The sequence below is a fragment of the Papilio polytes genome, unplaced genomic scaffold (assembly GCF_000836215.1).
Source record: "Papilio polytes unplaced genomic scaffold, Ppol_1.0 DF822845.1, whole genome shotgun sequence".
Taxonomy (NCBI): domain Eukaryota; kingdom Metazoa; phylum Arthropoda; class Insecta; order Lepidoptera; family Papilionidae; genus Papilio; species Papilio polytes.
The window spans coordinates 4,107,491-4,134,002 of NW_013526359.1; the positions used below are offsets into that span (position 1 = coordinate 4,107,491).

At 34.2% G+C, this 26,512-nt stretch overlaps 4 protein-coding genes and 1 long non-coding RNA gene across 8 annotated transcripts in view; 3 read left to right on the forward strand and 2 right to left on the reverse strand.

Annotated features, from left to right (window-relative positions):
* Positions 1-1,111: 1,111 nt before the first annotated feature.
* On the forward strand, positions 1,112-7,063 carry LOC106105589 (T-complex protein 11-like protein 1). The gene is made up of 9 exons (XM_013285988.1): positions 1,112-1,636; positions 1,886-2,074; positions 2,333-2,453; positions 2,794-3,000; positions 3,446-3,596; positions 3,808-3,971; positions 4,448-4,626; positions 5,713-5,879; positions 6,274-7,063. Exons 1-9 carry the CDS (start codon positions 1,533-1,535, stop codon positions 6,468-6,470), a joined length of 1,479 nt encoding a protein of 492 aa, XP_013141442.1. The 5' UTR covers positions 1,112-1,532; the 3' UTR covers positions 6,471-7,063.
* Positions 7,064-7,590: 527 nt separating this feature from the next.
* On the reverse strand, positions 7,591-12,901 carry LOC106105600 (RNA polymerase II-associated factor 1 homolog). The gene is made up of 10 exons (XM_013286008.1): positions 12,701-12,901; positions 12,247-12,622; positions 11,836-12,125; positions 11,368-11,566; positions 10,603-10,785; positions 10,221-10,294; positions 9,422-9,625; positions 8,895-9,030; positions 8,030-8,224; positions 7,591-7,749 (listed from the first exon to the last, which is right to left on the reverse strand). The coding sequence occupies exons 1-10, from the start codon at positions 12,766-12,768 to the stop codon at positions 7,693-7,695; spliced, it is 1,782 nt and encodes a 593-aa protein (XP_013141462.1). The 5' UTR covers positions 12,769-12,901; the 3' UTR covers positions 7,591-7,692.
* Positions 12,902-13,314: 413 nt separating this feature from the next.
* Positions 13,315-23,520, forward strand: LOC106105496 (nucleosome assembly protein 1-like 1-B). 4 transcript variants are annotated; one of them, XM_013285845.1, is made up of 9 exons: positions 13,315-13,337; positions 14,023-14,130; positions 16,963-17,170; positions 17,675-17,835; positions 18,325-18,455; positions 18,766-18,926; positions 19,559-19,735; positions 20,455-20,574; positions 22,898-23,520. In XM_013285845.1, exons 2-9 carry the CDS (start codon positions 14,030-14,032, stop codon positions 23,015-23,017), a joined length of 1,179 nt encoding a protein of 392 aa, XP_013141299.1. In that variant the 5' UTR covers positions 13,315-13,337; positions 14,023-14,029; the 3' UTR covers positions 23,018-23,520. The 4 variants fall into 4 exon arrangements, with proteins under 4 accessions (XP_013141299.1, XP_013141297.1, XP_013141300.1 ...); XM_013285843.1 differs by lacking the exon at positions 13,315-13,337 and adding an exon at positions 13,547-13,651; XM_013285846.1 differs by lacking the exons at positions 13,315-13,337; positions 22,898-23,520 and adding exons at positions 13,547-13,651; positions 21,601-22,736.
* A 326-nt stretch (positions 23,521-23,846) lies between these two features.
* LOC106105497 lies at positions 23,847-24,418 on the forward strand. Its single transcript, XR_001225740.1, has 2 exons — positions 23,847-24,081; positions 24,319-24,418. It is a non-coding gene; the product is annotated as an uncharacterized LOC106105497 (long non-coding RNA).
* Positions 24,419-24,476: 58 nt separating this feature from the next.
* Positions 24,477-26,512, reverse strand: part of LOC106105346 (stromal interaction molecule homolog) — a 29,646-nt gene continuing 27,610 nt past the window's right edge. The window contains exon 14 of the mRNA XM_013285636.1: positions 24,477-26,510. Coding sequence (XP_013141090.1) covers positions 26,293-26,510 — 218 coding nt within the window. The 3' untranslated portion in view covers positions 24,477-26,292. The remainder of the gene's footprint in view (positions 26,511-26,512) is intronic.

Consider the following 26,512-nt stretch of genomic DNA (forward strand, 5'->3'; position numbering starts at 1 on the left):
GAAATATTTTAGAAAAAAATGTAATCCGTTTGCTCGGGACGAGTGGAGCGGATGCAGTACGCTGGCACAAGCAAATTAGTTCCCAGTTAACTTCTGTCTCCGAGGAAGTTAAATTAGCTTCGAGACTTCTGCGCTTTTTATTTTTTTTATATGTACAAACTAAACATGTCTCATTCTCAGCTTTCAATAAGTAGTAAATGATAAGAAGGCTCAGGCGTATAAGAGTCCCTCTATGATCGTCGACCTAAAGTTTGTATGACGATCATGCTGAGATCTATTTGTATCGGATACAATAATATCTAACAATCTATGATATATCTACTTAGTACCACAATGTCTGTAAAAAAGTTTAAAAATAAAGTAAAACCCATTTCTCCATCGTAGCTGTTTTTCTTTTTTGTATACCTGTACAGAAAAACTTAAATATAAAAGCAATGAATATTTGAAAAGTAATCTACTCTCCAAGATTCGCGGAGAGGCAATACGTTTGCACAGGCAAATTAGTTGCTAGTTCTGTCAGAACGGAAGTTAAATTGCCTCCTCGACTTTTGCGCTTCTTTAATTTCTGTTGCCAACAGAGTTATGGCAAGGAAATTACTTTATACCCAGACGTATTCTATGATTTGTATATCGTACAAGTGCGTTATTGTCACGAATATTACTATAAACACCTATTGGATTTAGATACTTTAGTACACAACAATGTAAAGATATTTTAAAATTTTGCGCCTTTACCGAACGTCGCATCACGCATAAAAAATTGTTTCTGCAATTCGAATTTTGTATTACAAGCTTGGTCATGGACGTAAAATAATAAAATCATCAACTTTAGGTCTTAGTTGTTGTAGAACAAAGAATTGAGTTATACTATATTTTACTGTATTTAAAACACCGAAGCTTTATAGTTCCTAAATATTCTATAAGATGCTTCGTAGTATAATGCTTTTTTCTTATACGTAATTGTTAAGACCTTTTAAAATCCAACCGGTTGAACAAAATTCGATTTGCAATTTTCAAATTATTTGAGATCGTTTGGTAAATCGTTTTATGAGAAACTTAAAATTTGAGAGATCGCTAAATTATTTTAATTGCATATTTGTAGACTTGGTAATTAATTTACTATCAATTGAATTAAAATGAACCCATTGCGACACTGTTATAAGGTTGTTTTGAAGTTCCATATACTTTGACTTCTGACGGGACAATTAAAAAAAATATTGACAGCAACCAAATTCCAAATTGACAAGTGAATGAAAATGAAAACTTAAATCAAAGTAAAATGAAAACAAGATTATAACATAGTGTGTAAAATAAGTTATAATAACCAATGTTATTGTTAAAGGTGCGCTTTGGGACTAAAAGTTACACAAAACCTTTGTTTCTTTGTTATGTGAATAAGGTTATATTATGACTCAAGGTGGTTCCGTGTTGAGATGATATGAGGTTTTCGACTTGCATGTAACGTGCTTGCCTTTTATGGGTTGAGAAAGGTTTGATGCCGTGCTAGGGTCAGTTCATATTCGTATTCCAAGATGAGTGACCGCCAGGGACCGAGTGGCTCAGGCCAAAAGGGAGACAAAGATGAAAAATTTACCCGGACCCCATCACAACCAATGCCCACTGGTTCCAGATCAAGGTATGATTGTAATACAAATTTGATATACTCTATTACTCAGATTATATTTGCAATTGTATGTCATTAAAATACACAATGAAACTTAGAAAGAGTTCTTACCTATTTCTGTTTTTTTATGATGAAACATATTTTGTTATTACCAGAATCACAAAACATGAACAATTTAAACCTATAGCACTTTATGGTTATGCTTTTTAAACCTTTTTTAAGCTTGGAAATTTAAAAACAAAAAATTATTTGATGTTACAGTTACTATCCAAATGAGCCTATTCAGTTCCGAGTTAGAGGATCTACAATAACTGGTGCATCTCCTCCAAAGTTTGTGACCCTTGAGGATATAATGAAAGCAGCACACGGGATGCAGAACATGGCCCTTGCTCATGATATTGCTGTGGATCAGGACTTCAAGCTGGAACCATTTGAACCACCAGACAATAGGTATGGTTTTTAATTATTTATATGGTTAACACTTAGCCATTACAGTTAAATTGTGTTATGGTATGGATTGTATGGACTTACTAGCATCAGTTTAACACTATGCCAGTTTATAGTCACTGCAGATATGGGCACTGTTGTAATGTACTGACCAAGTGTGAACCAGGCATTGTAATATCTACTCTATACTTTTATTTATGTAGAGTAATACCATTAAGTGGTACCTGTTTCATTTTTATTTACATAAGTTCTTTGTTTCAGTTATCAAAAGCTGGTTAAGGAAACAATGCACAAAGCATACTTTGACATATTGAGGGAGCAATTGAACTCAGATCCACCTGAATATAAGCAAGCGCTTGTCTTGCTTCAAGATGTAAAGCAGGTATGTTACAAACTGAGAAAATAAATATCCTGAGGATTCAATCAGTTTCTTAAGTACAAAAGTAGTTCCGTACTTTTCGCAAAATTACAAGGGTATTAAATCTGATTAGTCAATAATTTGAACGATTAATAATTCAATGAGTCATAAAAGTTCAAACAACTTTTATAAATGATATCATTTTGTGTTGGTTTTATTGCCTAATTGTTTATAGTCATTTTCAGATGTCTTAACTTCACATGAATTGCATTGCAGAACACAATTTATTATGTTGAGTGAATACATAGAAAACCAATGACCTTGGGCTACAAATTAAAAATGAAACATAATTAAATTCTTACAGGGATTATTTTCAATACTTCTGCCACGACACAAAAGAATACGTGAAATGATTGAAGAAGTATTGGACCATGACTTTATAAAACAGCAAGCTGAGAACAATAGTCTCGACTTCCACAAGTATGCCAACTTTGTTGTGGATCTGATGGCGAAACTGGCTGCGCCCGCACGAGATGAAATGATTCAGGATATAACAAAGCTGACGGACACTGTAAGTTCCTACTTTGTTAATATTTTTTGTAAATGTTAATTTGTACTAATTTTTGTGAGGTCTGCGAAATTAACTGTATTTGACAACTATCTTATTAATATGTGTAATGATTTTTAAGTTAGAGCTTTCAATTGATGAAAATTTAAGTGACTTTGTATGAAAGAAATGTACTTCATTTAAAAATCTTGAAATTTCGATATAAATTATTTGAATTCATATTTATACCAATAAGTACTAATAAAGTCCACATACCTCAAAAATGGCTTGTCAAAGAAAATAAATCTATGGACTTAAATTCGACATGCACATAATAATCAAAGTGTTACTATATTTATGTATGTATGGATTGTGTGTAAGAAGTGCATTCAGATATGACGACTGAGATCTACAGAAGAGTCTACATTGTGCTGCCTTTTTGTTGATTTTGTTAACTGTACAATTTCAGGTAGATATATTCCGATCGATTCTCGAGACATTAGAAATATTAAAGCTGGACTTGGCAAACACATTGATAGCTATGATCCGACCGCACGTGCAGCAAGAGAGTGTGCAGTATGAACGATCTAAGTTTGACGAACTGCTAAAAGTTTCTGAAGGTAAATTATTTTAAAATGTTTTTACTTTTTTTTTAAATTTAATGGTAATTTATGTGCCAGTCATATACATTCACAAAAGTAAAAAAAGGTTTTTGTGTTAAAAAAAAACTCTATTGTTTTTTGCAGTCAAACTGTTAATTGTTTACGTTTCTATCTATTTCTGTTATAATATTATTCACATTGTAATATTCATACTTCGTTTTATTCACAGATGGGCTTCAATATACAAGAGAATGGTTACAAAGGCATATAGACAAGACGGGTCTGACTATACCGGTGACTGATGCTATAGTCATAAGAAATGTTACCGCACAGACTTTAGCTAAAGCATATTTAGAACTTTTGGAGTGGGACAGAACTAAAAATTATCCAGAGGTATGTCAGTACAAAGTTTTATTTTAATTTATTGAGGGTTTAATTTAAAAAGTGAAAGTGTAGAACAGTAACTTAAGACTTAAAACTACCATACTAATTTCCTAATTTCCTGTTTCTATTTTTTTTTGCTTGTTAAATAAGAGTTGCAGCATATTGCTAGTTTTAAATAAAACATTTCAAAAATATAAGTACTTCATAGGGTTCTATTACATTGAACAACCTTTATATTTAATTTTCTATGATTATAATAAACAGAAAAACTTCTCTAGTTGCCTGAAAACTTTTCAGTTTCATTATAATCTCTACTTTAGTACCACAAAGACATACTGTAACAGTGACAGTGGCAGTTGACAGTTAAGACGGCACATAAAGAGAAGACTGCACATGTACACTAAACATATAAATAATTACTACTATTATACTATTATTATAAGACTAAGAAAGAAACACTACTACATTTTCATATATTTTCCCAGACGGTGTCACTAGATGTATCACGATTTACGGAACTAGGTATACAGGTGTACAAACTGATCTGTACAGCGTCCATACTATTAGTGAGTCCGTCGTGTGGTAATGATCCCTCCATAGCTACACAGAAGCAACAACTTAAAGAGAAAATTATCATTATACTGGATAATACATCAAATGATATGTAAGTATTCAATCCTGAGATAAAAAAGTACAATTATATATTTATCTAATACTGACTGTGTCCCGCGACTTCTGTGTGGTATTAGAACCACAACAGTGAGTTGACTATGTTCTATGCCTATTTTTTTATAATATAAGGTGGCAAATGAGCAAGCGGCCACCTGAATCCACCGAAATGGAAAGCGACCGCTGCCATAAACATCCGCAATTGTAGATGCGTTGCCTACCTTTCATTGACGGAGGAGGAGACGCTCCTAAAGAGGAAATTTCACCTTCCCATGCATTTCCTCCACCATCAAATCCACTTTTCCTTCCCACCCTCGCCTCTTAAGAAAAGGGTGGAAAGGGAAAGGGACTAAAATTAGGCCTCCAACACCACACTCATCAGACGAAACACGGAATTGCTTCCACTTCACGCCTGTTTTCTGTGTGGTCGTGGTATTGCACCGGTCGAGCCGGCCCATTTGTGCGAAGATGTTAAAGCGGGCTCTACTACTGTTAACTATCTATATATACTATCAAGATCCATTTAGTAGTTTAGGCTACAAACTCTAACAAACCATCTATCCATCAAAACTCAAAAACTTAAAAACTACCACGCCGATTTAAAAAATAGGGAGTTTTGTTATAATTGAGCAACATAGGCTCCATTTTTTATTGGAAAAAAGGATGAGGTGTAAAAAAATATTGCAGGCTAACTACTAACTTACTCTTTGTAAGAAACTTTACTACTTACTTACTCTTTTTAAGAAACTTTACTACTTACTTACTCTTTGTAAAAAACTTTACTACTTACTTACTCTTTGAAAATCGACTCTTAATTATACCTCAAATTTGTATAACTCAACAATAAACACTCATAGCCATACAAATAAACGCGGTATGAAATTACAAATATTAGTTCAAATTTTGCTTATACTCTTATTCCTAAGTTTAACTTTATACCGCGTTTATTTGTAAGGTTGTCAAGCTATAGGTTATATCTATGTATAGAACTATTCCCCTGTATTAGTACTATTTTACAATATTGCGAGGGAAATAATAAATTCAAATTACTATCAATGTGTTTTTAATTTATTAATTACAGTGAACTAAAAGCGATATTGCCATCTGTGGCTGAAGAAATCATATTGTTCACGGAGAATCTTCTAGAAGGATTGAATCAAGCGGCCCTCAGCAGTGATACTAAAGAACTTATACAATCACAGATATTATCACTTTCCGACCCTGAGCATAGAGTTAGACAGATCGTCCGTAAGTAATTTGCTAATATATTGTATTTGGCATGAAAAAAACATTATTTATACTATAATAATGAAAAAAAAACACACATTTATTATGTAGGATGTCAGCAAAGAATGTTTTTAGACTAGACTATATATTTTCACGCCATTAAACTTAGGGGGTGACTAAATTGGAAAACTGGTATGTACTATTCAGGAAGTAAGTTTGTATTACGGATGAAGCCGCACGGGTGTAGCTAGTTATGTGAATTTACGATATAATTAAAAAAAAATCAACATGCGAAATTAATATTTTAGGCATTAATTTGTCGTCGATATCCATTAATCTATGACGATCGGAGATGTCACATCACAAAATTTCAAACTGGCAGCTGTCAAAATTTGGCTTTTCTTTTATTTTTAAGGTCAAAGAATGTTTGAGTTTCTGAAAGAGATACTGGTGTGCGGCGGCGGGTCGCGACAGATACCAGTGGGTCTGTCCGCCTTCACGCAGGAGTTGACCTCGGTGTCCGGCACTTTACTACGCTACGTCATGCACAATAAGGCCGTATTCACCACATATTACCTCGATATCGTCGCTGAGGAATTAAGTAAGAATTAAGCTTTTTTTTATTTAATTTAACTAACTTAAGTTGTACTTGGATTTATATGTTAATAACCTCCAGATTAACCCGAAAAAATGAGTAATTTGATGGCACTTTTGATTAATTTTGGCTTAATTGTGGAATAATTATATATGCAAAAAAATATTAAGCTTTAAATTACTTTAATAAATTGATAACTGTCAGGTTATTTAGGAATCAGCGACATTTTTAATCAAATTAAATTTAGGCGGCAAACATTTTTATAAATGTTGCCTTTAACATGAAAAAGAATGGATGTCGCTAATTTCTTATAAAAAAAAATATTTTGTATTTCACTACCAACTGTATTATGCATTTTAGTTTTGTGCTATTTTAATATTTACAATTTTTTTCTTATCAATAATGAGATGTAAATTAAATTTCTTTATATTGTACTTTGGGACTATAAAATTGGAATAATCTGTTGTAATATTGGATGAAAAATTGTTTTTTTAATAAGCTTATTTATATCAATTTATCAATCGCTAAGATGTTAAATTTGTTTCAAATTTACACAACTGTAAAGCAAAGTTCTTACTTGCGTTTTTTCTTCGCGCGGAAAAACGCAAGTTATACTTTAAAAAACAATAGTAGTGTTAAATACATTTTATAGCATTTAGTTTAGTTTTAATTACTAAAATAGAAATGTTAACACATAGACAAGATTATGTTAAAATAGTTAAAATTTTATATTGGAATAATATTTTGATATTAAGTTAATTGACATTTTTATGAAATATCTAAATTATTGTAGTTTTTCTATCATGTTTACGATTATTAATAGTAAAAAGTTTAATGTAATGAATAATTTTCAAATGTATACTCAAAGTGTTTTAAAAATAGATTGTTTTAATATACAACGAGACACTTTTTTATAAGTTTAGTGTCAAAACCGAGGATAATATTTTTACTTTTGTAAAAAATAACATTTTTAAACACTAATAAAATTACCACTACATATTATATTTTATTTTTCCTGTATGCATACATCATATAAATGTATGAAAGACGACGTCTTTACTGTAATATACTTTCCGTATTTTTTTTGTACTTAGTACCAGTACTTATACAGCTGCATTTCAGAAATAAATCAATGTAAAAATGTCAATCATTATATTCATATTCAATTTTACATAATTCATGAAGTTAATTTTATATTATTCAATTTACGAAGCTTGAATAAATGATAAGTGACGTCATCTAGTCCGAGCCGCTGCGCTTCGAAGACGCACTCGATGCTGAACCGCTACGAGAACCCTGCAATTATTCAAAAAATAATTATATTAGGATTTAAAAAAGAAACTAATGTAAGTGGCCAATGTGTTCTTTCGTCTAATATCCTCTTTCAAACAATTTTTCTACACTTTTTATATGTCAAGGTGGCAAATGGGCAAACAGCCACCTGAATTCGCCAAAACGGCGTAGTGACCGCTGCCCATAGACAATTGCGGATGTAACGATATTTCTCCTACTAATAAGCCTCAACCCCGACAAAGCCAAATTTTTAAACAATCTTTCATACTTTGTTACCACATACCTGTCTGGATCCACTTGCCGATCGACTTCTAGATCTTTCTGACCCGCTACCAGATCCAGAGTTCCTTCTCGAGCTGGCTTTAGAAGATGCTTTAGATCCTGAGCCTTTAGAAGACGCTCGTGATGATGCTCGAGAAGATCTGCGGCTGGCGCGAGAGGAGGCGCGGGAACTCGCCTTTGAACTGGCTCTGGAACCCTGAATAACATATATTGTGAATGAAAACTTCACTAACACAGTCATTATAGTACTTACGTCTTATTGTAATTTTCAAAATTTCTAACTTCTTTCGAAATTCTCCCATTGAGAATAAAAAACAAATTATATGCTAGATCTTTAAAAATTATAAAAATGGCAACATTAACGCGTTCGATTTTATACTCCTGTAGAATTGTACGTATTGTATTTTCATTTTGTATTTGTCTGGTAAATTAAAAAAAAAATTTGCCGGTCCCTCATTAGTCAAAATATGATGCTTTCAATGTTATTGTTAGTTCTCTAGTCTAAGGGAGTGCCTTTAATATGAGAATTCTATACTTTACTGTAAAATTACATTAACCAGTCCCAATCAATATATACAATTCCGTGTGTTCATTTCTGTCAGTTTTAACTGAATATAATTCAGTCAAAATAGAGCATATTTATCTTGGGCTGGTTATGTAGTCATTTTATTAGTAAATTTACTGAAGTATCTTTAACTTAGTTTGCGTTATTTACTGAGGAGTTTTAACCATACAAAGTAATGACTACAGACTACTTTAAATAGTTTTATCGGTTTAACAAATTGTACATAGTTTCATTCACATAGCCTGGAAGATATACAGATAAAATCAATAGATGTAATTATTTTTTTTAAAGATAATATTACCTTGCCGCTAACTTTTGAACTTGCTCTAGAACCGCGTCCACTCGCTGAACTGGCTCTAGAAGCTTTGCCGCTTTTAGAGCTGGCGCGTGAAGATGCCCGAGATGATGCCCTGGATCCAGACCTAGCTGATCCCGACCTGATTATAAGGCAAACAAAAAAATAGATTAAAAGTCAGAACTAACGGCTTTGCCAAAGGGAATGTGCTGTTCCTGTCGTAAAGTATGGAATAATAGCTACTTTCCATTACATAAAAATTACTTTGAAATAATAGTTGTTCCCCCTTAGACATACATAGATTATTGGCTTAATAAAATTAAATTAGAAAAAACAATAACCAATTTTTATCTTCACTAGTTCATAAAAACTTTATGCAATTTAAGTGATACATAACACATTAAGTTTCACAAACTGATCTATAAAATTCACATTATTGTCACTGTATTTTGTAATACCATTTTGACGTTTGGAACCATAGAGGTCACTTTATGGACATTCAAATATTTTTACAAATACATATAAAAACTTACCTAGCAGAACCAGACTGTGCAGACCCTGATCTAGATCTAGACTTCCTAGATCCAGAAGCAGACCGCGAGCGGCTTCTAGATTTAGACTTCGACTTGGATCTTGATCTTGACTTTTCACGGGAACCGGACCTCGATCTGTTAGATTCCTTAGAATGTTCCGAACCTTGAGGCGATTTCGAACCAGATTTAGAACGGGAACGAGACCTATAAATACAATCTACTTAATATAAAAGCGAAAGTTTGGATGGATGTTCATCACCCTACAGAACAGCTTTGTAGATCATGATGTAATTTGGCACAGGGCTAGAATTATTCAACAGTGGTAGAGCCCGCTTTAACATCTTCGCACTGCAGGGCTGGCTCACCCAGTGTAATACCGCGACCACACAGAAAACAGGCGTGAAGTGGAAGCAATTCCGCGTTTCGTCTGATGAGTGTAGTGCCAGAGGCTTAATTTTAGTCCCTTTCCCTTTCCACCCTTTTTTTAAGAGAAGAGGGTGAAAAGGAAAAGTAGATTTGACGATGGAGGAGACGCATAGAAAGGGAAAATGTCCTCTTTATGTGTGTCTCCTCCGTCAATTAATGGTAGGCAACGCATCTGTAATTGCGGATGTCTATGGGCAGAGGTCGCTTTCCATTTCGGTGCATTCAGGTGTCCGCTTGCTCGTTTGCCACCTCATATTATAAAAAAAAAATATAGATTCTATACATTTTGACCCAAGGACAATTTTTTTATGTTTCCAATATTCCCATTGGTTGTGATTTTCATTACTTTTTCTTCAATATTTGGTATTTTTACCTTTCTTTTTCTTCATTTTGATCCTGTTTGTCATCTTCCTCATCTTCGTCATCCTCCTCTTCTTCATCTTCTTCCTGTTAAAATATGAATTTAACATTATTTATCTGTCATCTTAAATGCTAAAGTTTACAAAAATGTATGTCTACACTGGTCTGGATGAAGTTCAGGTAAAAAAAATGTTAAGTAGCCACTTAACATTTTTTTTACACCGCCTCACCGAGCCTCACTCATCTCACAGAGTTGTGAGCAAAATCTGTTTAATTATTCCAGAATGGTTTCTAGCAATTTAAAGAAAATAAATTCGATTTAGAAGATTTATTCCACTTCTTGGTGCCTGTAAATCATCACTAGTATACAAAGTTCAAACTACAATAAATTATACCTGCGCTGGTTCCAACTGTTTCTCTCTCAGTCTCAGCATCCGATGTTCAGCCGCACTCAACGGTCTGTGTGTGACCACAAGACGTGTCAGAGCCTGTGCAGCCACGCCCGCTCTCGCGCGACGCTTAGACAACCGTACTCGAGTCTCTAGCTCATTGTAATACACACAATGATTGCGGACAACCTACAAAATAAAATATAAACGTAGATAGTATATTAATGGAGCTAATTATTTCTGTTATTTTTCAATAAATTTCAATTTCAATTATAACCTAAAGGTAGTATTGCACTATATAATGGCTTATAGACAAATTCTGAAATGAAACATGTAATAGGATTTCAATAAAACAATGTTTAAACTCCACATGAATTCTTCAACGAAAATATTGACATCAGATTGTAAGCATACTTTTTAGTTATTGAAATATAAGTATAAATTTGTGGTATTTCCTTTTCTTTTAATTCAACACCGAAAATACCGATACTGGCTGAGGCAACAGGGGTGTGTTCTCAAACCGGAGATTGACGACAAAGGGATCTTTTTAGGATTGAAAACAACTAGATATCCTTCTTATATACTTGGATTTCTTACTTTTTCTTTAGTCCAATTGTGTGTTACATGTAATTTTTTTGTTACTGGTGTAAAAAGGTGACAACACTCATAAGTTTGTCAGGAAAATTTATTGTCACCATATTGTAAATTTGAGAAATAAAGATAAAAGCACTCAACTGTAAGTGTGACATTTCCACAAGCTACTTAACTTACCAAGAAATAATTTTCTTCATAACCTTTAGAAGCTTTACTTTTGACATTCCAGTTGTATTCTCTTGCCATTTTATATTCATATGTATCACCGTCCATATACGGTATGCCTTCTGTGACATCTCGGCGACGTTTCTGTATAGTGTCTTCAGTCGGAAGACAGTACGCTACAAACTGTTCACCACTTTCGTCCATCACACCACTAAAATAAAAGTATGACACTTTAGTCAAATAAAGGCTGGCATTTAGGTAGAGCAACAGCCCATGGTGCAAGAAGTGTAAATCTCGCCCAAGGCACTATTTGGCTGTTGAAATAAATCAATTCTAGCATAATTTATGGAGTAGTAGAATAAAACCATGAGTAAATTCATATTGTTGCCTCTGGTCCATCATTGCAGATATAAAGTGATAATTATAAACAATAGTAGGGAAAAATTCCAATAAACATGTATAACTTTAGCAGAATCTTACCGAATCATAGCTTGGGACATAGCTTCAATCTGTCCAGCAATATTCTTGTCAGAGGGTGCAGGGTCTGTATCAAAGATGACTTGAGCACATGGGTACTTCCACATATCAAAGTCAGGAAACATTGACATAACCTCCACAGGGGTCACACCAGGTTTACTGTAATGCTTCTCTATAGGCTTCTTGTTATCTTCAAATGTTTTCTCAATGGCCTTAATCTGACTATCTCTGTCCATGTACAATGTCTCTTCGCTGAATATTTTTTTAACATTATAACCAACTTTGGCTTCAACCTGTAAGACAAATATTTTAAATGATAAGTTCTTTAATGGTTTGCCTTGTTGATTGATGAGCTACATGGGTTATTTCTATTAAATTCAGTTGTAGTTGAAATAGTGAATTTGACAATGTTACCTTTTCCATAGATTGTGGTTGAAATCTTGTCTGTTCAGTTGAAATGTACTCGGAGCGACGCAACCAGGACACGTTTTTAGCATGATGACGAGATCTCTTTGAATCCTGAGGTGTGAGAACATCGTCTTCTAGAAGCTTTTCATCAGCAACATCCAAAGTAGCATTGCCATCTCCTTGATATATGTCTCGATTTATTAAATCTATGTGCACTCCTAAATCGTGTTCAGTTAACACTTCATAGCGATAGTTTTTCTCTAAAGATGTCGGATTATACTGAATGAATCGAGTAGAAGGAAATGGATACGTAATAAATTTCAAATCGAAGGGTATATCGGGCAGAGTATTGCAATATTTTACCCGTGTAACTAATTCAGATCTGAAAGTATGAAACAAAAATGTTTGAGAAATACCTATTTATAATTTTAATACTTTATCGTAACTCGTATACACTAACCTTCTTTCACCTGTCCTCTGGGGACGTTTTTCGCGCTCGGGTTCGTTAGTTTGAACAGTTGGCGGCATCTTTATTTATTTTTGTAACAATTAAAACATTTTAAATTGAAATCAAAGTTGTTTGATTACGAAGAAATTAATTATATATGTTTGAACACATCCACATTCCAACACACAAATTGAAAACCAAAAACTAAACAATTTTTGACTTTGACACTTGAGCTTGACACCAAAGTAGACATAGACAAAGACAATTAGACATTTTTGTTAGATTTTGGCGTGGTTACTAGAACTTTAAGCCATACAAGACGATATAGATAAAGCTATCAAAGCAATATTTGGTATCACTTAATCTATTCTCCCAACAAAAGATTGAACACAAGATACAACACGGGTTCTAGTTTTTGTGAATATTAATGTTACTACAGTTATGTTTGAGGTTTGAAACAAATGTTCTTTCATGGTGCTTTTACAGAATCCCCGCATCTTCACGCCGGAAACAATCCTACTTGATAATCTTTGCATTCGTTATTAAAAAGAAATTTCTGACATGTTTACAAATGACCAATGCTAAAAGATTTTTCGACAATTTGTGAGTGTTGATTAATATTGAATCCGTGTGGTATTGAAATAGCAATGTAAGTAAAATATTATTTTTTGTGATAAAACAACTACATTTTCTTTCATCAATTAGTACAGTAAAAGGGTTGTTGGTTTGATAATAATTGGTGATAGTATGTTAATTAAAAGTAACTTGAGTATAGTTTATTATAAAATATAAAAATCGTAATTTTAAATAAATTTCAAATTAGCCCCTTTTTTAATATGGCAATTTATCTTGTCCGGAAACGTTTTTATTGCAACTTCGCTTGGTGGCACTTTAGTGGTTCAATTTCATTCGCTGCTGATATTGCGCCGCCATCTTTCTTTTCTTACAATTGTCGGCTAAGAGGTACGTTGCTATTGCCACAAATCTGTTAAAATAAGGTATCTTAAAAATTAAAAATCAATTATATTTTTATGTCAAATATGTAGGAATACGAAATTATAAGTGAATTTATCTAAACTGTCGTTTTGCCATAGAAAATTATTCGACCATGTGGTTGCTGCCGAAATGATTTTGCGAACAACTGCGCATAATGTTTTTATGAAAAAATCCGATTTATTCCATGAATGACGAAATTCTTGGATGATTTAGTGAATTAAATATAGTTTTATTACGTTTTGTTCGAGAAAAAGGAATTGTCAAGTTCCTTATTCAAACCCGGTGTGTGCTACTTCCACCAACGTGGCGCGAAGAAGTAAAAGATATACTTTTTTTAGATACAATATGGGTACTGTGGAACGTGCTGGTGATGCTACTTCTGAAATGGAGTCAGGAGAAGAGGAGATCGTTGGCGGCGGCGAACTTGCCCAACACCTGATGCAAAGGTAAGAGATTGAAACTGTTGCCATGATAACTCTTTCTTGTTTCTTTACGTTTAAAAATCAATTATATTTCTCTTAAAATCAGGATTCTAGAGACTGTTGATATTTCTATATAAAACGTTTGTATGACAAGAAACACGTGTATACTCCAATGCCGGTGCCAATTGAGGGCAAATGCTCCACTCACAAGGCCGTTAAAAACTATAAATTGTATAACGTAGAATATTTATACAATTTTATATAATTTAGCATTAGAACCTGACAATATTTTAATACAATCTGTTACTCATAGTAGTAGTCTTATATATTATTTTACAACCTTTAAAGCATGAGAAACATCAACAAACTAAATACATGTATTATTTTCATCTACAGATAAAATTGCATTTTATCGCAAAATCCATAGATATGGATACGCTCTAGATAGAGCGCGCAAAATATCGCTCAAAGGTCTTAAATTAACTAAAAAACCATCCCCTATAATAATAAACCGCATTTTTGTCACGTTAAAAATTCATACAGTAAAGTAACCTCAAACTCATTTTGGTAACCTTAATGTCTAACGCATCGAAAATAAAACTTATACCAAGATTTTCTACTAGCTTATTCACAGCTTGATAGTGGCTATTGTAATCCTTTTTGTTCGCATCCAGCCAAGTCTGAGATCTGACCGTTTTACAAGGTCATCGCTCCATCCGAGGGAGGGCGCCGAAGTTACTAAGCAGTTTGTGCGAATTCGTCTGAAGTGTCTTATCCATGCTTTTATAAACGCGATGCATCTAAATTATGAATTTTCGGAATGATTAATCGCGATTGATGAATTTTATGTCCTATTTTATTTTAGCGAAAATTGCACTTGCGTAAGGTAAAATGTCAATTAGATAAATAGTGACTATTAGTTTAAGAGCTGGCGCACACCTTTGACTAAACTATCACATAACTGTTATGCGATTGTTTCGCCGCTAATTCAACTATTGTTGCACAACTAAAAATCGAGTGTGTGCGCGCGCACCTCCATATAAGGTTATAGGAATCAAAGCGCGACGAAACAGTTGTGTGATAGTTTAGTCAAAGGTGTGCGCACGCATTAAGAATTGAATTCGTAATAACGCAACGGATGTCTTACGCAAGAAATTAATTTCTAGAGATTCTAAGATCTCTATGATTCACTGAATACCTTAAGGTTACTCATACTTGCTCTAGTTTCTTTCGCTTCCTAGTAAACGTGAATACGAAGAAGCAATTTTTATTACGTAGATAAATTTAGTTTGATATTACGTTTACTGTAGTCGATTTAAGGCGGTGTTGTTTTTTGTAGTCATGGGTCTTAGTTACAAGTTTATGACTTTATACATGGAAAAAGTATTTTATGGCAAATGGCCTGGTTCATGTTATGCCAGTACAGTTCGACAGTAACACTCAAAACAGCGCTGGCGTACAATTGGCATAATAGTCGCTAACAGGCGCCAGTGAGTCTAATCAATTCATGCCAGGCCAGCGGAACGTTCCGACTTTACTGGCACAATGTGAGCAGGCATTAAACTAACGAAAACATGAAAAAGTTATTGCTTTATTCTCGGACATTAATGTTCAGCAAAAGATAGTCTTACTTTTTCATTAATTGCAAGTACGTATAAGCCGAAGCCTACCTGACTTTAAATGATCAGCTCATAAATATGTACAACGGGTTTCCGACTTTAAGAAAGGTTTATGCTCCTTTCATGAAGGACATAAGACATAAGTTGCGTTCGTGTTTTATTTATGAATCAAAAATTATTTGGTATCGAATACAGCAATGAACTAAGAAATTTTTGGCCTGCGTACCGATATAAGCTGTAATTAAAGCCCATTTAATGCATTAGTTGCAAAAATAAATAAAAAAACTGCTTCGCGCAACCTCATGTCTGTCGATTGCAATTTAAAAATTGCTTAGTCTATGGTCTATTAAGACATGATTTAAAGAAGTCGTCATATTTTTGATACTTCATATCAAAGCACGTGGTCACCCTAATTGATTTTTGCTATAAGAACTTGATTCTGTCTCGAGTTCTCGAGATTACGGGTCATTGGACCAATGAGTCACGCTCTACTTGGTGTACAATAGCCCTGACATATCATACGATACCGATGTCTTGAATTCTATTCCGCGCTTAAGCGTAACGAAGTCACGCAAAAAACTAATCATTACTCGCAGTGTCTAATACTAGAATGTCCGTATCCTAGACGTTAGTCATTTCAAATCAAATACATTTTTTTGCTTATTCCAGTAAGTCTAAAATTAGATTCTTGACTGAATTTAGTAAGCATGTAGAGACATTATTTAGTAATCAAAAACATCACTATAAGTTCTCAAATGTTACACTATCAAAATCAGTTGGTTCTACTACAAGCTACGTTTACATACGTCAGATATATTTGTATACATTACCGCGTTGTGATGTTGCGTTTACGATCTCACGATTAGACAAAAATATATTTAGAGAACCTTGATATACTAGTTACATGACCTACATACATTTAAACATCTTCCTGTAACTTGGATATTTCTCTAATCTTGTTTGTAAACATTTCTATTTTCTAAGGATAAAGTAACCAAAAACTATCTTTTCTATCATCACTGCGTAAGTCATTTGCTAAAGTAACATTGCCACTACAGTCCTTTAATAGTCACATTGTGATTTCTCATAGTATTTTAAAGAAGCTTGCTGGTGTCTTTACAGTCCTGATGGTTGAAGCATGCATAGAGTAAAGGAGAGTTACTCGTTTGTCATATGTACATTTATAATCTCTTATACCTATGAGGCAAGATTGAATATTTGTAAATGTTTTGCGCAGTGGCCTGACCCGCACGGAGATGTTAGCTGCGATAACGAACCGCATCCACGCGGAGACGCTAGCGTCGCTGCCGCCTAACGTGCGCCGGCGCATCCGCGCGCTGCGCTCCCTGCAGAAGGACTTTGTCGACATCGAGGCAAAGTTCTACAGCGAAGTGCACGCCCTCGAGTGCAAATACGAAAAACTTTATAAACCACTCTTCGAAAAGGTATACATTTCTACTTTTCACGCGTTTTCAATGTAAATGTTGTTGTTGTAAAACTAACTAACAAACACAACAATCCAGTAGTCCATGTTAATTTAACATTGAATCTAGGATCTCCACAATGATTAACATGTGATGTGAGTCACATAGTTGTAAGTTTAGTTTAAATTGACTATTAAATTTTGGATTACAACTCCAAAGCTTGATTGAACAAAATTGTCCACTTCCTTCTTAAGGAATATTTGGTTTAATTGGGTCTATACATGCCATCTAGTTTAGGAATGACAAATTGCTTTCAAGAGTTCAAAATTATATATAAACCAATTTGCTAATAAAAGCAGTTGGCTTATATTATCGTCAGCAGCATTAGATATAAAAAAAATAATTAATTTCAATTCAAAGAAGCTAATTTAGATTCATTTGTAACAAAATATATTCCTCTAGCCCCATAATAGAGTTTAAGAAGGAAGATGATGACCATTAATGTAGACTTAAAAACATTTGTAGCGAGCACAAATAGTGAACGGTCATTACGAGCCGACGGACGAGGAATGCCAGAACCCCTGGCGCGATGACTCTGAGGAGGAGGAGCTGGCACGCGCCGTGCAGAACGCCAGCCTCACGGAGGGCGAGGACAAGAAGGAGGGCAACGAGAATAAACCCGCAGAGTAAGTATTACACACGCATACTCAACTCTGGTAAATCTGTCTAAATGTTTAATTTTGACTCAGAATCTGTAGAGGACTTAGTGAATTTAATTTTTAATTTACTAAAATAAATTCAATATGAGTCTATAATTAGTAAATTTTTGGTGATAGAGAAACTCACTTAAACCGGTAACCATTAAATTTATCCGAGGGTCCTGGTATCTCAAACAGAAGAGACAGCAGTAGTATTTGTTTGTAGTATTTTTTTTTCATTTACAATTTGAATCTACTGAACATTATCTGTCTTTAAAGACAAAATTGTAATTTTATTCATAAGGAGTATAGAATTTTTTTAATTAGGAACTGTATTTGTAAATGATGACATAATACACCAAATTACTGAGAATCATGATTGATTTCTTTTAACATGCATCACCAACTGAGGAATTCACATTATTGCGTTATATAATCCCACCGTGAAAATTATTGACCTCCAACATGTTGTTACAGACCCCCAATGGACCCCAATGTAAAGGGCATCCCCGACTTCTGGTACACAATATTTAAAAATGTGGCCATGCTCAGTGAAATGATGCAAGAGCATGATGAACCCATCATCAAATGCCTGCAAGATATCAGAGGTATGTTTCAAATATACAATTATAAATACTTTAACACTTTGAAATTCCCTATATACATATTTTTTTTATTACTGGAATAGATCAAACTGGTCCACAAATACATAACTTAGATTCTAATTAGTAAAATTGCAACCAATATCTCATACCTTTTGTTTCAAAAGATTGCTACAAAATTACTGCATTTCCAACAGTATGAGGCCTCTTTTATTGGTTTTATTTCTGTTAGTTTAGAAAGTAGTATTGTTATATGTATAGTTTAGTTAGAAAATAGTATATATGTACTGGTCTTAAAAAAAATGTTTGGTTGCAGTGCAAATGCATGAGGATCCGTTTGGCTTCACTCTGGAGTTCCACTTTGCACCTAACGAATTCTTCACCAACACGATCCTCACAAAGGAGTACTCCATGAAGTGCAAACCTGATGACGACAACCCCTTGGAGTTTGAGGGACCTGAGATCTACTCTTGCAAGGTAATACTCTAAATAATTTAACTTACTAATATTATAAATGCCAAAGTTTGATGGATGGATGTTTGTTAGAGTTTGTAGCCTAAATGGCTGAATGAAACTAGATGTAGAGCATAGTTAGAAAAACACAGGCTACTTTGTTTTGTTATTTAATTCCACGCAAATGGAGTCGCGAGCGAAATCTTAACCATATTTCTTGGTACCTAATTTCCTTATGTTCATACATAAATAAATGTGTACAAGACAAGTATTTTGATATTTGACTTGTTGATCTGTTTTGACTATTATTAATTGAATAAACATTTAATATCATCATATATAGTGTTTGAATTCAATAAAATAACAATGTTATGTGGGAATTTTGAACTCTTCACAAACGCTGTAGCTTCACTTTATTTAGAATTCACACTGGTACTGTAGAATAAATTCACAGAGAAAAACCAAGTCTAACCAAGAATATTAAAATACCGATATGGGGTGTTTCTGTTGTCTTCTTATTCGCATTGTAAGGTGTATAAAGATGTTATATTCTGCAAATAGGAAGGATATATTCCTGGTCCGGGGAAAACTTTTGCTTACTATGCCATTGCTCGCTCGCTTTTGTCAAATAAATACTAATATGCTGTAATGTACAGGGTTGCGAGATAAACTGGAAGAAGGGCAAGAACGTGACGGTGAAGACAATAAAGAAGAAGCAGAAGCACAAGTCGCGTGGCTCCGTGCGCATCGTCACCAAGTCGGTGCAGGCTGACTCCTTCTTCAACTTCTTCTCTCCCCCGGCCGTGCCAGAGGACCCCGACTCCGATATACAGGTATACTTGCTGACTATAGTCTCAAAATATATTTTAAAGAAGCATAGTTGACACTTCGTTCAAATATTTTTCACATAATCTAACTAGTGCTATCTGACAAATAGTTCAAACACGAAAAAGCGTCTCCGCTTGTCATTTTATATTGACATTTATTGTAATGATACCAGTGAAAATGTTGTTTCCTATTTCAAGTGGATATATTTTAAATGTATTGCTGACAAATATTTTTAACGTTCGAAACATAGTATGAAGCACAGCTCAAAACAAAATAGGTTTGGGTAAGAGCACTGCAGCCCACTTATGACTTTGAACCTATTGACTTTGCTAAAACTCACATTACATATCTCACATTCACCCATAATAAATATATTTAATTTAATTATTCTACGCATGAAAAGTATTTAATTCCAAGTAGAGGGGAAAGGAAATGTTCCCGCCATATTCGCTTCTAATACAATACCTTCATACTTTCATATTAATGAATTGTATAATTATGGCCCAAAATGTTATGTTGCGTGATATTGGTTAGCCCCACATGGTTGGGCGACCGCCCAGGGCGCTGGACAGAAAGAGGCGTTAGTTATCAAATTACAGTCATAATCCTGTTGAAAAACACATCAAAACAGAGAGGCATAGAGACGCCCAGGGCGTCTTATAAGTGTCGCCCAGGGCCCTACTATTATTAACACCATTTATCTGTAACAAAATAATGTTTCCAGAACCTGTTAACGGCTGACTTTGAGATCGGCCACTACATCCGCGAGCGCGTGGTGTCCCGCGCCGTCCTCATCTACACCGGGGAGGGACTCGACGATGACGACGACGACTACGAGGAGGAGGTAGGCCCTCACCTCCCACTCCACCCCCACCTCCCAGATCTCCCTCACGTCCCATACTGCACTGACCTTGTACTGTACTCGCTGATAGGAGGTACACGTTGACTAGATTAGGAGGAGGTTGTCACTCAGTTTGTTTAGTAATTGTCTATTATTGCAATGTAGTTTCAAACTACCAATAATTTAAAAGTGATTTGCAAAAAGGGTTTTTTGCAAGTGTAACAAAAATTAATTTTGTGTAATACAATACAAGCTCAGTCAGTAATACGCAACAGGGGTGTCCAAACTGCGGCCCGCAAGCTAATAATTTAATTTTAAATGGCTTTTGTAAAAGTAACCATTTTTACGTCGATATATTTGGACACCTCTGAACTTTTATACCTATTTTATTGTATTTAACATTAATTAGTAAATGATGTCGTAAGTTAACTAGCGTTTAATACCGCGCATGTTTTGCTTAATGTTAGTGAATTCTACAGCCATCTCGTTGAGTCCGTCGGCTTACTGCATGGTAGATATCTGCAGCTTATTGTCCCCAATCATCCAATCAGACGATGGTAAATGTATTCGTGTTTATTAATATCATTGAATATTAAAAAGAAGAACAGTATGCGTTTTTTTCATACAAGCAGATTCAACTCCCGCGACCGTGTATATTTAAAAATAATAAAATGGGCAAGTAATTCATAGGAAAAATAATTATACGAAAAATAAACCGGTTTTAGGGCGGGGCGTAGATGGGCTATCGCCCAGGGCGGCTCAAGTCACTCGACAGAGGGGCACCAAAGTCAGCTAAATTAGTTTCGCATTAGCCTGTTAACGCCCTAATATCATCTCGATAAAAGGGCGTCGTAGAAATCTCGCCCAGGGCGGAAAGTTGCACAAAAAACTGGGGTAAATTATGCTTTTGTGTATTGTTCTTCTTTAATTTGTTTGTAATGGTGCGTCATAACAGCGAGTGTTGTGAATATCAAGGTCTGGTTGGATCCCCATTGGCTGCACCAACAAAAGCGGTATATTTGGTTTCAGGAGGATTCTTATTCCGACGAAGATTCCGGCACGGAGGAGGTTTCCGACGCCGAGGATTGATGCCACCGTCCCTAGTGATACCACACGCCTATCCCTCCACCTCCACTTAGGTCTACTTAGACCCCTTTGACCTAAGTTCAGAGGAATATTTATGCACACAAAATTATCGTGCCGATTTTTAAACCGCTAAAGTCATATCAATGTTCATATCCTGAATGCGATGTACCAAAAAGGATTTTCTTTAGGCGTTATGATAATACTCCGAGGCAGGTCGGGAACCGAGTTCCTCTTTCCTAGTTAGTTAACGCGTCGTCAAATTTATTAAATTGATAGTATTTTTGCGCTAGATAGGTTAGGATTTTCTCGCATTTATATACTTTATACTTCTATGCATGATTTATCAAAGGAATAGATAAATATGTTTTAGAGTAAGCCTCGCGGCGGAGCGGAGCGAGAACAAATGGTGCCTTATGTAATGCATGTTAGACATTCAACACTATACTGCATTTCTAGAATAGTTATATACAATTCTCGTTTCTATTTATTATATACATAAATAATTGTAATAGCGTGTATTTTGTTTACGAGTTTTACATACGTTGTTTGTGTACTAGAAATTTCATGTGATATTAATGTTCTCTAAGGCTATTTAAATGTTTTACTGAGACTGCATTCCAACGTCGACAACCAGCGAATCTCTGCTAGTGCCAAAATGCATTTTATATCCGTCGATAACTGAACACTGTGATCTTGTCTCCTTAACGATACACGACACTGCGCTACGAAGATATATTTTTCTAAATATCACATATATGAGACCGTTTTAATTTTGTTAAAACAATATATGAAAAATTAAAACATTTGATCTAGTTTCACATGTCTGTTTTCGAATTTTATAAAAATATCTCTATTCTAAATACGGTAAACTAATGTAGGCTATATTTTAATGTTTTGTGAAACCGGTTTCAAGTGTTTTTCTTTTAAATGTATTGTATATTTTTGTTTAATGTTATCTTCTATTGAAGTCTGCATAATGGTCAGCTGTTGCGGCTGCTACTGTAGTGTTACGTACATGGTTATGGCTTAATGTTTTGGCATGATGTCCCAGTGACGACATTAAAATTGTATGCTTTTTATCCAAGTGTGTTTTATTTTTTTTACATCTTACGTTTACCTTGTTTGCATGCATTAGTTACTGTGTCGAGGAGCGCGGATGGTTGCAGAATTCACGTTTTTTGTCGGGAAGAAATGTACGGAGTGATGGCGTTTTTGTGAATTTAATTGTGAATTTGAACAGGAGGAGGAAGAATGCTCGTCTGAAGAGAGCGACGACGAGGAGCCCGCGCCTCGCCGCCGCGGCAAGAAGGGGGGCAAGGGGGCGGCGCAAGACGCGCCCGCCGAGTGCAAGCAGCAGTAGACAACGCGCCCTCGCCCACACCCCCTCGTGCGCCCACACGCGCCCAGCGCAGTCCCTCGAATCAATGCTTTGTTTCTTTGCTGGCTACATTCGAACGCCGGCCGTCCACATTTTAAACAAATATATTTTTCTATCCTCCGAAAAAAAAATTAAAACGTAGTCACATTCCTTGTCTAGGTTAAAGTGAAAATTTCCGCCTTCAATCGTATTTTGTTCTATAATTATTTTTGCTATACGAAGGTGCTATTCTGTATCCATTTGAAACGGTCGGTTTCTTTAGTTTTATAAACGCCACGTTGGGACTTTAACTGTCTATAAGACTGTATGGTTAATTACGATGTAATCCATTCACAATTTTTTAAATTTAGCGTCGCTACTTATAAATATTTAGTGATAAAGTTCTCTTGTAACATCGAGTATGCTCTGAGGTTGCTCTTCGCAAATGCAACCCGAACGTGTATTTGTACACATTTTTAAAAAATTAAACTTAAACATTAAATTATTCTTCTTGTTTATAATTTTATACCTCACTGATAATATCTAATTATATATAGCTAAGTAAATGTAGTTTAAGAATAATCATTAAGGCGATGTCAAGCAAGTTGCTGTCTCAAGGTCTAAGTTAGGCCTTTGAAGTAAATTAAGGCATTGAAATGGTACGTATTTTAAATATTTCTAGTATTTTAAATCTATGCTAAATACGTAACCATTTGTTTTCTTTTTCAGTTTTAAATTAACCAAAACAGTGATTACGGTCAAGAAAAAATCATGTTTTGGAATAGAAAGAAAATTTGCACTTTTTTAATGGAAATCTTTCCAAGGTTAGTTTTGTATTAAATTTATCCCATGATTAAACAATTCCCATTAAATGATGACATAATACACCAAGTTACTGAGAATCATGATTGATTTGTTTAACATGCATCACCAACTGAGGCATTTTAATTTAGTATATTATAAATTTGGGAAACTTCAGTAGATAAATCTTATTTTTCGTTTACAGACCTGAAAATTTCCGATTCGCCTGTTGGACTTTCAAAATAAATTTGCAATCGTCTTTTAAGGTGAGTTTTCCCTTTATTTATAGGCATGTTTAAAAAGTACTGTAAAATTGTAATTTTTCTAGTTAGGAATTAAATTTGCATTCAATAAGGACTTTGTAAATGATGACATAATACACCAAATTACTGAGAAACATGATTGATTTCTTTTAACATGCATCACCAACTGAGGCGCATATTTAGGTTAAAACAGATTTTTTGTTTATTGTAGATTTTTAATTAAGTTTTTTTTTTGTTTAGGTTCTCGAGGTCCGTTGATGAAAAATTGCTTTGGATGTGAAAAGATTGTTTCAAGAAAAAATATCTAATTATTTTTATTTAAATAAATGTTTGTTGAGAACATTGTGTTTTATTATAAAATAATGGCGAAATGGGAGCACAAAATAATACACAACATATACGATGACCAATTTATTAACATTTCAAAGTAACATCTGTCTTTTCATAACACAGCGGTCAGATCTCTAAAATATACATTTCGCAAAAACGTACTAATAAAATCAGCCCATTGTACTGTTTTTAAGTACGACCAACTTAAGTAAATGTGAAAATAATTATACGATAAGTTCTATTAAAAATTTCTTAGCTGTAGAGCATGATGTGGCTGTACCACTGATTTCATTCCATAAAAAAAATACAGTTACATAAAATTGGGAACAAAGCCACAATATTCGTAATAAAGTATATTGGTGTATTGTCCAATAATACTAGGTCATATAAAACTGCAAGGAACTTAGCATTTAGTGGTTCCACTACGTTTTCAGTCTGACGATCATTTAGCACCAAATTGTCTTAAAATTACTCTAACACACAACTAAAGGGCAATCTATATCGCTATCATAAATACACGAAAATAGGGAATGATGCGATATGGTGTTTTGTAATGAACATTTCGTCGATCAATAAATTATCCTAACATTCGAAGGACACAACCATTTCTACACGTTTGGCAGAAAAATCTAACACGTTCAATGCCGACTCGCTGAGAGCCCAGAAAAAGTATACGGCATAAGAAACAAAATTTAGTGGCACGGAACGTGTTAATTATATAAACTCTATAAATACATGTAAATTTATAGAATAATTCACATAAATATCTATCATTGCTCATATTTATTAAATTATTTACCAAATCACACCATACAAAATTTTATAAAACAAATTCATATTAAAATTTTCCTAGCACTTGACATGGAGACTTTCAAAAACTGCATCAATACTGATGTAATAAAGGTAAAAAAAGCAAACATTTGTCTTTTTAACTTTCATTATTGCGATAATTCATCTTTTTATTTACTACTTCATTTAAAAAATATTGTACACAAAATCTCTTAATAGTGGATTTGAACGAAGTCAGGCTGTAAAATCTCACGGACTGTTAATACATCGCTTACAAAACATTACGATTTAAAAGTTCAGAGGAAGATTAAAAGATAAATACTAAATATTGCATTTCAATACTTTATCGTACACTCCGAAAAAATAGAAACCACATAAAAGTTACTTTTATTTAAAATTAGTGTTTAATATTTTCGCACCAGTTTTTTTTATAAAACATACTATATTCAATATATGAATATTTAATCCAAAAAACAATAATTCTCCAAATATATTCATAAAAAATATCCTATCATACTAAACTCACATTCTTTGAGATTTCAATAAAATTGGAGAAATATCAATCGATTTAATATTGGATAAAATTGACAACTATTAAATAAAAATTTTAAGTACTAAAAAAATAAAAACCTTTATTAAATTATGCGTAATCAAATACAGGTGTGCAAAAACAAACGTGCGAAAAAAATAATATCAGACATTGGCTGAAGGAAAACTTTGAGCTACTTACATTTTATATACAGTCAATAAATAAAATGACGTAATCGACAATTTTCTATATCATGTTTCGATATTAGGGATGGCCGATGTAAAAATATCGATACGAACATCGACGTCGACAAAAGTGATCTATTCGTAAAATAAATCAACTAAACCGAAGGTAATCTCGTTGTATTATCAAATTATTGCTTTCTATTCAAAAATATTTCAATATAAAATTAGATTGCTTGATTTAAATGAAAATAAATTCGTCGACATCGATGCGAACTTAATATCGATATTCACCGATTATCCCTTATACGATAACCGACGTAATAAAAGTTTGCGTGTAAACTGCGCGAGGCAGGGACATAAATCTCGTACATTCTGTTCCTGTCACGCGGGAGTCTTGCTTTTCTTCCCAAACGGGAGATGGATGCGTCTCTTCCTTGGCTTAGGAAGTCCCTCATCGTCCATCAAAGAGGAATCTGTAGACTCCTCTTCGGGGGGTGTATTACTAGATTGTGTGGCGGAATCCTGGTTATTTTCTAGGAGTGGTTTCTGTTTAGTAAAAGTGTTCCTAGGCGGTGGTCTGGGGTCGTCGGGATTGGCGACT